This window comes from Muntiacus reevesi, chromosome 14, assembly GCF_963930625.1.
Source record: "Muntiacus reevesi chromosome 14, mMunRee1.1, whole genome shotgun sequence".
NCBI classification, from domain to species: domain Eukaryota; kingdom Metazoa; phylum Chordata; class Mammalia; order Artiodactyla; family Cervidae; genus Muntiacus; species Muntiacus reevesi.
This window is the reverse complement of record NC_089262.1, coordinates 45,004,583-45,016,664: the sequence shown is the minus strand read 5'-3', so window position 1 is coordinate 45,016,664 and position 12,082 is coordinate 45,004,583. Positions and strand designations below refer to the sequence as shown.

General features: G+C 33.7%; 1 protein-coding gene across 1 annotated transcript in view; it reads right to left on the bottom strand.

The window, feature by feature from the left end:
- The window catches only part of MTREX (Mtr4 exosome RNA helicase), a 94,234-nt gene that overhangs the window by 77,739 nt on the left and 4,413 nt on the right, over nt 1-12,082 (bottom strand). The window contains exons 2-5 of the mRNA XM_065905789.1: nt 10,066-10,203; nt 8,355-8,421; nt 4,980-5,042; nt 3,987-4,099 (exon numbers count right to left, since the gene is read on the bottom strand). Coding sequence (XP_065761861.1) covers nt 3,987-4,099; nt 4,980-5,042; nt 8,355-8,421; nt 10,066-10,203 — 381 coding nt within the window. The remainder of the gene's footprint in view (nt 1-3,986; nt 4,100-4,979; nt 5,043-8,354; nt 8,422-10,065; nt 10,204-12,082) is intronic.

The following is a 12,082-nucleotide window of genomic DNA, read 5'->3' as shown; positions in this document are numbered from 1 at the left end:
AATGGGATGAAGATAGTCAAAAGGTAGAAACTTCCATTTCTAAGTAGTAGAGATGTAATGCACAATATGATAAACATAGTTAACACTGCTAAGAGTTATATTAAAAAGTTAAATAAGTTCTTTTCTCATCACAAGAAAAAGTTTTTCTATTTAGTTCTGTATCTATACAAAATGATGGATGTTTATCAAGCCATCATTTGTTATAATCATTTGAGGATGCATTAAGTCAGATTATTATGTTGCAGTGTTTGAACTTATATAGTGCTATGTGTCAATTTTATCTCAATAAAGCTGAAAGAAAATTATTTAAAAATAAACTTCACATATTGGAAATTAGAATAATGAACATTATATAGAATTATATCACTACAAATACCCATAGAACATTAATCTTGTCTAGAAATAAGTAACATTACTGTGCTTTTTTTCTTCCTGGAATTCTTTTCAGAAACCTAACTAGTCCACCTTGCAGAATATTTTGTATTATTCTGACTAACCTGTATTACACTGAAAATCAACACTTAAAAAGTTTTTATTTAAAACAACTATAAAATAAGTTTACTACATAATCAGTTTTTTAAAAAAGGTAGTAACAAGTGTTGGCAAGGACATGGAGAAACTGAAACCCTCATATAACTATGGGAAAATAAAGTAATGCAGCTGCTATGGAAAACAGTTTGGTGGTCCCTCAAAAAATTAAACACAGAATTAAACACGACCAAGTAATTCCATTCCTAAGTAAACACTGAAGATAAGGAAAAATATGTATTTAAACAAACACTTGTACATAAACATTTCCAAAAGCATCATTCATAATAGCCAAAAAATTGGAAACACTCATACATCTATCAACTGATGAATGGATAAACAAAATGTGGTGTATCATACTATATAATTAATCAGTCACAAAATATTAGCTATAAAAAGGAACTCAATTTTGATGTATACCACAACACAGATGAATCTTAAAATCATCATCCTTAGTGAAATAAAACATAAACAAAAAGCCATGTATCCTATGATTCTATTTAAATAAAATACCCAGAAAAGGTAAATTCATACAAACAAAGCAGACTGGTGGCTGAAATAAACTGGAGCGAAGGGAATGGGGAATGGCTTATTAATGGGTACGTGGTTTCTTTCTGCCATGGTGAAGACATTCATGAACTAGATGTTGGTGACAGCTGCACGAATTAAGGAAAACAAGTTAACCTACAAAAGTCTATCCGCAACAGCTTGCAAAATCCCATCCACATTAAAGAGCAGAACCCACTTTCAGAATGGCCCAGTTCCTCTCAAACTTTAACAGATGTATCCATCACCTGGTGATCTTGTTAACATGCAGATTATGATTCAGTCGTTCTAGGGTGGGGTGTAAGATTTTTGCCTAATTTAGCTAGTAGGTAATATGCATGCATCTGGTCTAGGACTATACTCTGATTAGCAAGGCTCTAGAACAATTGTCTTTACATAAATTTTAGAAGAAAATACAATACGTATCACAAAATTTAAAACACAGACAATATGTGTGTATTTATTTTACACATTAGGTAAGGGAACTACTATAGTATTTGAGACCATGTATTAAAAGTAATACAGAAAATATCTACTTATTTTCAGCATGGAGTAATAAGGACTGGGTTTACCTACCCACCTGTAACAACTGCAAAATAGGATAAAATATGTGAAACAATGATTTCAGATACTGAATAATCACAGAGTAATCCCTGAGAAGAGGGAAGTAAATGATATAATCTCAGATTATTGTCCACAGAGTTTCCAAGTCACAGTTTCAGGAGATGAACCTTGAAGGTTTCCCGAAGTTAAGCAGACAGTGGGAATCTGGGGAAGCCATGGCAGCTACACTGCAGCTCAAAATAACCAGAGAGGAAAGAGGTAGACAGAGGCTAAAGCTCTGAACATCTGCTGAACATTCTGATGTCTTCAAGTAAGCAATAATCAGTGAATAAGTATTAGGAAACAACTTGAAGCAATCGGAAAAAACAACCAAATCAAGTGGAACTAAAAAAATGATACAATCTTCAGAGCTGGCAGTAACTCGGGTTCCTGCTAGTCATGGTGGAAAAAATTCACAATTCACAAGATACTGGCTAGAATACCAAGAAATATATTAAAAAGTTGAGAAAAGTACCCTTAAGTTAAATGCTTCTCTAGTCCTGCCTAAAATCATAAAAGCCTTGAAAGAAGTACATTTTTCCCCAGAACAAAGCTCAAGAATATTAATAAAAGTGCAAAAATGGTCATCACCCAAGAAGGTAAAATTCACGTCTTGTGAATTAAAAAATAATCAGGTAAGCAAAGAAGCAGGCAAATACAACATACAATAAGGAGTAAAAATAAATAAATGAAAAGGCATCCAAAAATGAGACAGAAAACAGAACTAGTAAATGAGGACACAGAAAATTACCACTACAGTATAGCTATATTCTATATATTCAAGAAAACTGAGGAAAGATTAAATAGCATGATTAAAATACTAAAAATATTAAAAGACGTGAACCAAAATTTTAGCACAAAAAATCTAAATCTGAGATGAAATAAACTGGATAGAATTAAAATCAAATTAGACATTGCAAAAAAAAAAAAGAATAAATTTAAAGCTGTCCAAAATGAAACACAGAATAAACAAAAAATAATAATAAGTATCAGTGAGCTCTGAGACAACTTAAAATGACTAATACAAGTTTAACTGAGGTCCTCTTGAGAAAAAGGGGTACTATTTTAAGCAAAAAATAGTTGAAATTTTCCCAAATCTGATGTAAACAAACCCACAATCTGAGAAGCCAAACAAATTCAAGCATAAGAAATATAAGAAGAATTATGTAAAGTTACATCATAATTTAACTGCCAAAAGTCAGTGATGAAATTAAAAACAGGCGAACGACGCATCAGAGCGGTATGTAAAGCAGCAGGAAAACACTGACGTATAATGAAGGGAAAAGTCAATTAATTAAAACAGATCAGGAAGTAACACAGATGAAAGTAATAGTAAGAAGGAACATTTAAACAGTTTTTAAACTGTATTCTGTTGTTCAAGAAGCTGGAGGAAATTTAAGTAGACACATGTAAAACATTAAACACATATAAATGAACTTCAAGCAAAAAAACTATACATGTCTCACTGAAAAGGATTAAGGACAGGTTAGGTAATGCAGAAGCAAAGATTAATGAATCTGAAGATAGAGCATGAGAAAAGACCTGAAATGAAACATAGAAAAAATGAACACAGCATTAGTGAATCATGACTCAGATTCATGATTGATGGGAAATTTACAGCACTAAATATCTATATTAGAAAAGGAAAGCTCTGAAATCAATGACCTCACCTGCTTCCTTTATAAAACTAGAAAAAGACCAAATGAAGCCCAAAGTAATAAGAAAGGAAATAAAAAGTCTAAATTTACTTACAGAAACCAAACAGAGAAAATTTAAACTTTTAAACAGTATGGTAAGAAACAAAGCTATCTTAAGATTTGATTTTAAAACTATAAAGAGCACAAGAGAAGAAAAAAGGAACAGAGGGAAACTACAAAACAGTCAGAAAACAATTAGCGAAACGGCAGTACATACATACTTACCAATAATAAAATGTAAATGGACTAATTCTCCAATCAAAAGGTAGAATGGCTGAATGGATTAAAAAAAAACAAGATCCAGCTATATGCTGCGTATAGGAGACTCACTTCAGAGGTATGACACACAGATTCAAAAGTGAAGGAATGGAAAAAGACATTCCATGCAAACAGAAACCAAAAGAAAGTTTTGGTAGCTACACTTACGTAAAACAAAATAAACTTTAAAACTGTAACAACATACAAAGTAGGACATTACATAATGATAAAGGGGCCAGTCCAACAAGATGATATAGTATTTATAAACATTTATGCACCCAGCACAAGAGCACCTAAATGTACAAAGCAAATATTAACAGTCCCAAAATCCCATTTAAAAAGAAAGCGACTCACTCAGCGCAAACAGTTTTTCCTGCTGATGTATGTGCAGATACCAAAACAGACTGATTATTATCAACACACTGAATGGCTTCTCTTTGAAAAGCATCAAGAATGAATGGATACTCCTAAAAAAAAATTAATATATATATGAAGATACCTTGCCACATCAGAACATACTTAAAACCAAGAGATGCTACCCCCAGAAGCGTTAATGGAAGCATTTATGAGTCTATTTGGGAAACATTCTAACCACTAGAGAAAATTAGGAAGAATTAAAAAGAAAAGTTTAACAAGACAAAATATAAGTTATTTCTGCCATCTAATTTTTCAATTATTATATTATGCTTACATGTATACTAATTACAACACAAAAATTATTACCATATATTAAGAACATGCTTTATAGGAGGTACTGGAACACATTTCCCACATATTAATCTCCACAGCAACTCCTAACATAGGTATAGTTTTCTTTCCCAGATGGGAACACTCAGAGTCTGAAAAAGTCAAGTCCTCAATGAAGTTCACTTAGCAGAGGCAGAATAATATATGTATCAGACTTTAAAAATTCAAGTTTACCACACCGTACTGCCTTTTTTATTTAAAGAAAATGACTTGGAAAACCTACACTACTCTCTTACAGTCTATCAGGGATTCAAAATGCATTTAGTATCAGCATTAGAGTTTAAGTTTCATTAGAAGCTTGTTAGGCTCCAGAACTGTATGCAAAACATATTGTAAATATGCATTTTTTTCTGGAGAAAGATTGATACTTTTCATTAAATTCTTTGAAAAATCTTATCACATGATGCTTGGTTTTCAGCATGGTTGTTTACTGATTTGGTTCTCACCATATCTGACTTCAAGTGGAGGCTTCAGAGTGTGTAACTGCATACACACACACACAGAGGGAAATAGAAAAATCTCATTTTAAAGTTTACCTTTAAGATTTTTAGGAAAACAGACTCACAAAACTGTACCAACTATATTGCTCAAGGTACAAACCTTTGCAGCTTTTCCAACTCGAGGTTTCAGTGGTAGATAATCTTCATCTGCAGGAAGTGCAACCTGATGTTTGAAAAAAAAATTTACTATTCAAAAATTGATACATTCTGCATACCATAATTAATGATGGTCTGAAAAATAAAGGTGATGAACTAAAGTGTTCTGACAGTCTTAGACACTATAAAATTAAATAACCATCTTTAAGAACAAGGCAAATGCAAATGTTACAACATTCAAAAAAAGTGTTTACCTAATAGTTATGTAATCAAAAGCATTTAAGTCTACCTCCCGAAAGAAACTGTGTTTATTAAGGTCTAGGACTTATCTCAGCTATCTTTGTATATTCTATATCTAATGTACTTCTTGACATTAATGAATGCTCAGAAAAGCTGAATGGACATAAAAAGAGATGACACTATATGAAAGAAAACTATGTAGAATAAAGTATTCCTTACAACAGGAAATAAATTTTTCTCTAGTGAAGATTAAGATCTGCAGAGCAGTTCACAATATATCTAAATTCCCAAGACTTAAGCCAAGTAGTGTATGAATAATCAACAAGGGCAAAGTAAGGTAGACAAAGAAGTCAGAAATCATTTCTAAGAGCAAAATTTCAACAAACAATTATGAGATAAGATTAGCTATCTTAGAAATATTGAGATTATTGGTAAACTTGCAATTCAATTGCAATCAAGATGACATGTGTAGCATTTCAAAAAGTAGTAAGTGGAACCTGACTATAACTAAGTGAAACAATAAATTATGAAACCTAATGAAAAGTATCTAAAATAATGAATGTGTCAAAAGAAACATGACATTCTAAATGGAATCTATATGGTAATGATAACCCTATATGCAAAACAGAAAAAGAGACACAGATGTATATAACAGATTTTTAGACTCAGTGGGAGAAGGTGAGGGTGGGATGTTCTGAGAGAAGAGCATTGAAACAAGTATACTAACAAGAGTGAAACAGATCGCCAGCCCAGGTTGGATGCATGAGACAAGTGCTCAGGGCTGGTGCACTGGGAAGACCCAGAGGGATGGGGTGAGGGAGGGAGGTGGGAGGGGGGATCGGGACGGGGAACACATGTAAATCCATGGCTGATTCATGTCAATGTATGACAAAACCCACTACAATAGTGTAAAGTAATTAGCCTCCAACTAATAAAAATAAATGGAAAAAATAAATAAATAAATGGAAACTATAAAGGGGTAGAATTTGGAAGCTTATCCAGCAAGCATTACAAAAGGGTAAATTTAGGAGGTGTTTTTATTAGTAAATGAACCTTTCTGGGGGACAGGAAGTTTTCATCAATCCCTTAGGACTACATATTCTCCTTTATTATGACTCTAAGAAACTTCTAAGTAGTTTGATTCCCAGGTAGTTTGGATTACTTATCCATTAATTTTAGGAAATGTCCTTTTTTTGCTACACTATACCATGAATATAAAAGTGATTCTGTTCTAAAGACCACAATCGCTAGCACACTGACAAAATCAAATTTCTGAATCTGAAAATCTTGGGACTAGATCCTCAATCATGGTGTGATCCAATTGTCTCACTTCCCTCACACTTCTCCTTGATACTTGCTATGACATGAGCAAAAAACATTAACACAAAGCAATTAAGATTTTAACATCTCTGAGATTTAATATCAACAACAAGAACAAATTGTGTTTTCACATGTATGAGAATCAGTGTTTTATGTTTATTCTCTAAAAACAGTGTGAGTAACACTAACATCAGAGAGACAGGGAGAAGAGAAACCTACAGGGACTAAGGAGTCAGAAAAAAAGAAAACCAACAGAAAAATCAAATAGACTTAGCAATTAGTTATTGGTGATTTTTGCCAGAACGGTTTGGAAGACATGGGGAACAAAGAAATCTAACTACAGTAGATTAAAAGAGGACTGGAAGGCTAGGAAGTTGAGCAGGGATTTTCTAAGCAGAGCAATCAATAACACCTCTGAAAAGAAAGGACTATATATATATATAGTGTGTGTGTGTGTGTGTGTGTGTGTGTGTGTGTGTGTGTGTGTGTGTGTGTGTGTGTGTGTGTGTGTGTGTGTTGTTTCTCTTTATATTCAGTGAATAATAAAATGTGCCTGGCATTCAAAAGATAGGCACTAAATGAATAACTACAATGGTGAAGAAGAAAAACAACACAGTGGGTAAAAGGAAGACATACAACAAAAGAGAAGCTTTCAAATAATCATACGCTGGTAAGAAAGGGAAAACAGAAAAGGAAACACTAGAAACAGTCAAGGGAAAATGGAGTGACCCAAGTCTTTGCGGAGGCAGGGTAAGATATGACCAAGAACACTGACAGAGCAACCCTCCTCAGCCTAAACAATGCAGTACCTCTTCCTCGGAGTGGATGTGACTCCAACTTGGTATCTTTGAACCACTAGATAAAGAAAAAGGTAAGGTGACCTGCTAAAAAAGTGAGAGGAGGTAACAGGATGGAGGGTTTGAGGATAATCATGAAGGACAGAAGGAACCTTTGACTTCCTGAGAGCTAAATTTGTGTTTGGCTTTTCTTTCCCATCTTTTTAAGACCACAGTTTCAAAGAGGGTCTCACGTAAGTGTTAACTGTATGATCTAATGGATATTATACCCACCAAACTAAGTGCTATTCTAAAGGAACATAAGGAAATTTCAAGTAAAAAGACAAGTATTTTTTTTTAAAGGCTCCAAATCTATATCAAAAGCAATTTTTGTTAATTTGGAATTATTCTGCTTATTCAATAAAGACTTCTAGTAAGATTCCCCAATTATCTGTAGTAATAACTTGTCAGGTTACATGGTAAAGGCAAAGGGGCTTAATAGAAAGAACTAGTGTTACAGTTTCCTTACATCCTTTCGGGTCATAAACTCTCAGTGATAAAGGGTTACTACAAGCTATCCGTGACCACCATCTTGTGGTAGAACAATGAAACTGCAATTTATCGGTTGTCAAAGGAAGATGAAAAAGCACAGGACCTGCAAAACATCACTGTACTTGACTTTAGAAGCATGGGAATGAACACATACTAAATGCCTACTCTGTGCTGGGTATCTTACCTAATTTTCTTACATAATCTTCACAACAATCCCATGATGTAATTCTTATTATTCTAAATTTACAAATTAGAAAACTAACATCAGAGGTTAAGATATTTATCCAAGACTGTAGTTAGGAAAAAGTATCCGAGCTCAGGTCTGAATGCAACGCCCCAGCTCCTTCCCCTGGACTATGTACTCTGCAGAAAAGCTACTTACTGTTTCCAAAGCCCTTAAGGCTAAACCGCCTGCTCAGCAGACTAGCTAATCCAAAGCAAAATCCCACTCACACCACCCACCACCTCAGTCATACACTGTTCGTGCTTACCTCATGTGTACACCCTTCAACAGTTTCAACTGACTGTACCTTGACTCTGGGCATCAGGTCAGCCAAACTTAAAAAAAGTTATTAAAATTACATTAAATTATTGAGAAATTACTGAGAATTACATAAGCAGAGAATTCAAAATAATCAGCTAGCATCTCTTATTACAAATACAAAACAAAGAGACTCCAAGTAATTATTCAAAGAATTATGTTAACTTAGATCCAGTGACTATTTTAAATAAAAAGAACCTCTACAAAGAATTATCATTACTTCAAAACACAAAGATGCTTATAAAAACCATTACATGATAGAAAGTATAAAATAAACTAGCCTAATACAGATGTTGCTATAATTTGTAAGTGTTCCCTAGTCTCATCAGAATCTTAGGTTTTATTCATGTAGGTTCTCTGTTTAGACTCTTAAAGGACATGACTGTGGATAAATTAAAGAAAAACATGTATTTCTGCACAAGATTTATCATCCTCTCATTGGCTGTACTTTTGATTTTTACTTTAAATCAATAACCATACTTTGGGTAAAACTCAAGGGTTACTACAAGACGCAACAATGATTTTAAACTATCAATATTTTGTAACCTATTCCACTAGCTTGGACAAACAGTGTATCTTAAATGTTTCACGGACACATCTATCACCATCTATAGTACCTACTTTTGCTAGTTACAACAACAGCTAGCTGGTTAAAAAAACAAACAAAAAAAAAACCACTTGAGTAAATTTTCCATTGTAGTGCCAAGCTATAATAAGGCAAACAAGGAGGGAAAAGCAAAACAAAGTCAGGATCATTATAACGATAGGAAACAGGTCAACCTAAGAAACTAGCATCAATATCTAGAAAGTTTCAACTTTTGAAATGAGAGAAACATCAACTATTTCAGCCTCAGATATCCACTGGTCTCCCTCATTGATAGTAGTCTTAAGATTCATAGCCACTCTACTGCTGCATGCAAGAGTGAAAATCTAATTCCTCCTAATGCTCCTCCTCAAGTCAGTTTTATTCTTTCCTTTTATCCCACACTTCCAGTGATCCTCTTCTTGAGACATTAACAAATAAATGAAATGTGTCATTTCTTCTTTTTAAAAATTCAGGCTTCAGGACTTCGATGGTGGTCCAGTCGGTGAAGAATCCACCTGCAGATGCAGGGGACACAGGTTCGACCCCTGGCCTGGGTAGATCCCACATGCCATGGAGCAACTAAGCCCGTGCACTCCAACTACTGAGCCCGTGTGCTGCAACTACTGAAGCCCGAGTACCTAGAGCTCTTGCTCCTCAACAAGAAAGAGCAGTGCACTGAGAATGCAATGAGAAGTCACTCACAGCACTGCAATGAGAAGCCAGTCCTTGGCAGTGAAGAGTAGCCCCTACTCCAACAACTACAGAAAGCCCATACACAGCAACAAAGATCTTGTTTAGACCAAAAAAAAAAAAAAAAAAAAAATTAAGCTTCAAGATTCTTTCTTAAAATTGGATTCAAAATATTAAAAATCTTTCTTTCCTATACTGTTTTCCATTTCCCCAAACACAGATAAACGTTCTAGTTATATGTCTATTTGAGTAAATAAAGAATATTTACCTTCATTTCTCTAATTCAACAAATACATTCATCAAGTAACAACATATAAGCAACTTTCAAAACTTCAGGTAACTACCCATTCTCAGTTACCAACATTTATGATAGTGGAAATACTACCTTAAATCTTCAGTTATTGACTCTTCCACCCTGGGCTTCTTTCCAAAAATAGGTTCATCAGCACCCTCGAAGTCTGCATCTCTCTTGGTTTTTCCGACATTAGTTGACTCTGATTGTAATTTACCATCAAAACATTTTCTGAAAAGTAAACAGGTTAGAATGAATTCTGAAACAGCACTTGTTACTTTAAGGGCAACTCCATATAATATTACCCTTGTATAATATACACTATTACCAGAAAAAGTCACATAAATAGATGTTACAAACCAAAACTGGCTAGCGCCCAGAATATTCTAGTTTTAACCAATAAAACTGAACATTACTCCTTTTTCATTTCATATTTTCTTGGAAATTGTTTTTAAAATATTTTGCAACTCACATTATCACATAACTACTAACACAATATTCTTAAAAGTTATAAAACACTGTTATACATTTACATGAGCACTTTCAATAAACATTTAATACTTTTCTAGTGGCATAATATCAATATTTTGGAGAAAAAAAATTTTTTGTGATTGGATTTACTGGTTAAAAGGAGTAACAATCAACAGTGCTTGGTAGATTGGACATCCATAGGGTAATTCAATCTGACCCTTCTGCTCATTTATACAAAGATCAATATAGATACTAAATCTAATTGTAAAAAGCAAAAACAACAAAGCCTCTAGAAGATAAAACAAGAAAACTATCTTTGTGTTTTATTAAATGACATAAAATTATTAATCAAAAAGTAATTATGATGAATTGGACTGCATTGAAACTAAGAGCTTCTATAAATCAAAAGGTACTCTTAAGAGAGGAAAGAGGTGGGGAGAGAGGTGGGAGGGGGTTCAGGATGGGGGACACATGTACACCCATGTCTGATTCATGTCTATATATGGCAACTACCACTACAATACTGTAAAGTAAGCCTCCAATTAAAATAAATTAATTTTTTTTTAAAAAAAGAAAGACAAAGTAGGAGAAAACACACATATAACTAACAAAAGGCATGTATATCTAAAATACTAGAACACTACAAATTTAAGAAGATAACCCAATTTAAAAATGAGCAAAAGACTAGAACAGGCACTTTATAAGATATCCAAATCACCAATAAGCATATGAAAATAAGCTCAGAAACCACTGATTACAGGAAAATGGAAATTAGACTATACAGTATCACTGGCTCTTAAATTTTTGATCTCAGAATCCTTTTCCAGTCTAAAAGTTACTCAGTATTCCAAGGAATTTTGTTTATGTAGTCATATCTATTGATATTTACCATATCAACTATTAAAACTGAAAAGACTTTAAGTTTAGTTACTCATTTTAAAGTGGCAATAACTATTAGAAGTTAGGGCTTCTCCAACGCCTGCAATACAAGAGACACAGGAGACGTGGGTTCAATCCCTGGGTGTGGAAAATCGCCTGGAGAAGGAAATGGCAACCCACTCCAGTATTTTTGCCTGGAAAATCCCATCAACAAAGGAGCCTGACAGGCTACAGTCCATGGGGTCACAAAGAGTTGGGCAAGACTGAGCACAAGGCAATGCTGAGGATTAACTGACCTTTTAAAAGTTAACATAAATAACATTTTTGACAGAAAATAAGAATTTTCCCAAAAAAGATTTAAACGAGAATAATGGCACTGTTTTCTATTATTTCAAGTCCCTTTAATGTCTAGCTTAATAGAAGACTGTTGGACTCTCATCGGTTTCAACTTGTGATATGGTTTTTGGCTTAAGTATATGAAGAAAAATCCAGTCTCATATAGTTGAAAACAAGCAGACTTTTCAGATAACTGGAAATATTCCTCTGACCCCACATCAAAATTTAATCATACTTTGAAAAGTACTGCTAGAGCTACAGTCAAGAATTTTACAATGTTGAGCAAAAGCTAGACACAAAATAACATATATGAATCCATTTACATTGTATCTACAAACAGGAAAAAAAAAAAAAGTAACACATGTGGTTATCATGTTAGTCAATTTTCTGGGGGAAAAAGAGGAGGGATTGCTACAATATTCTA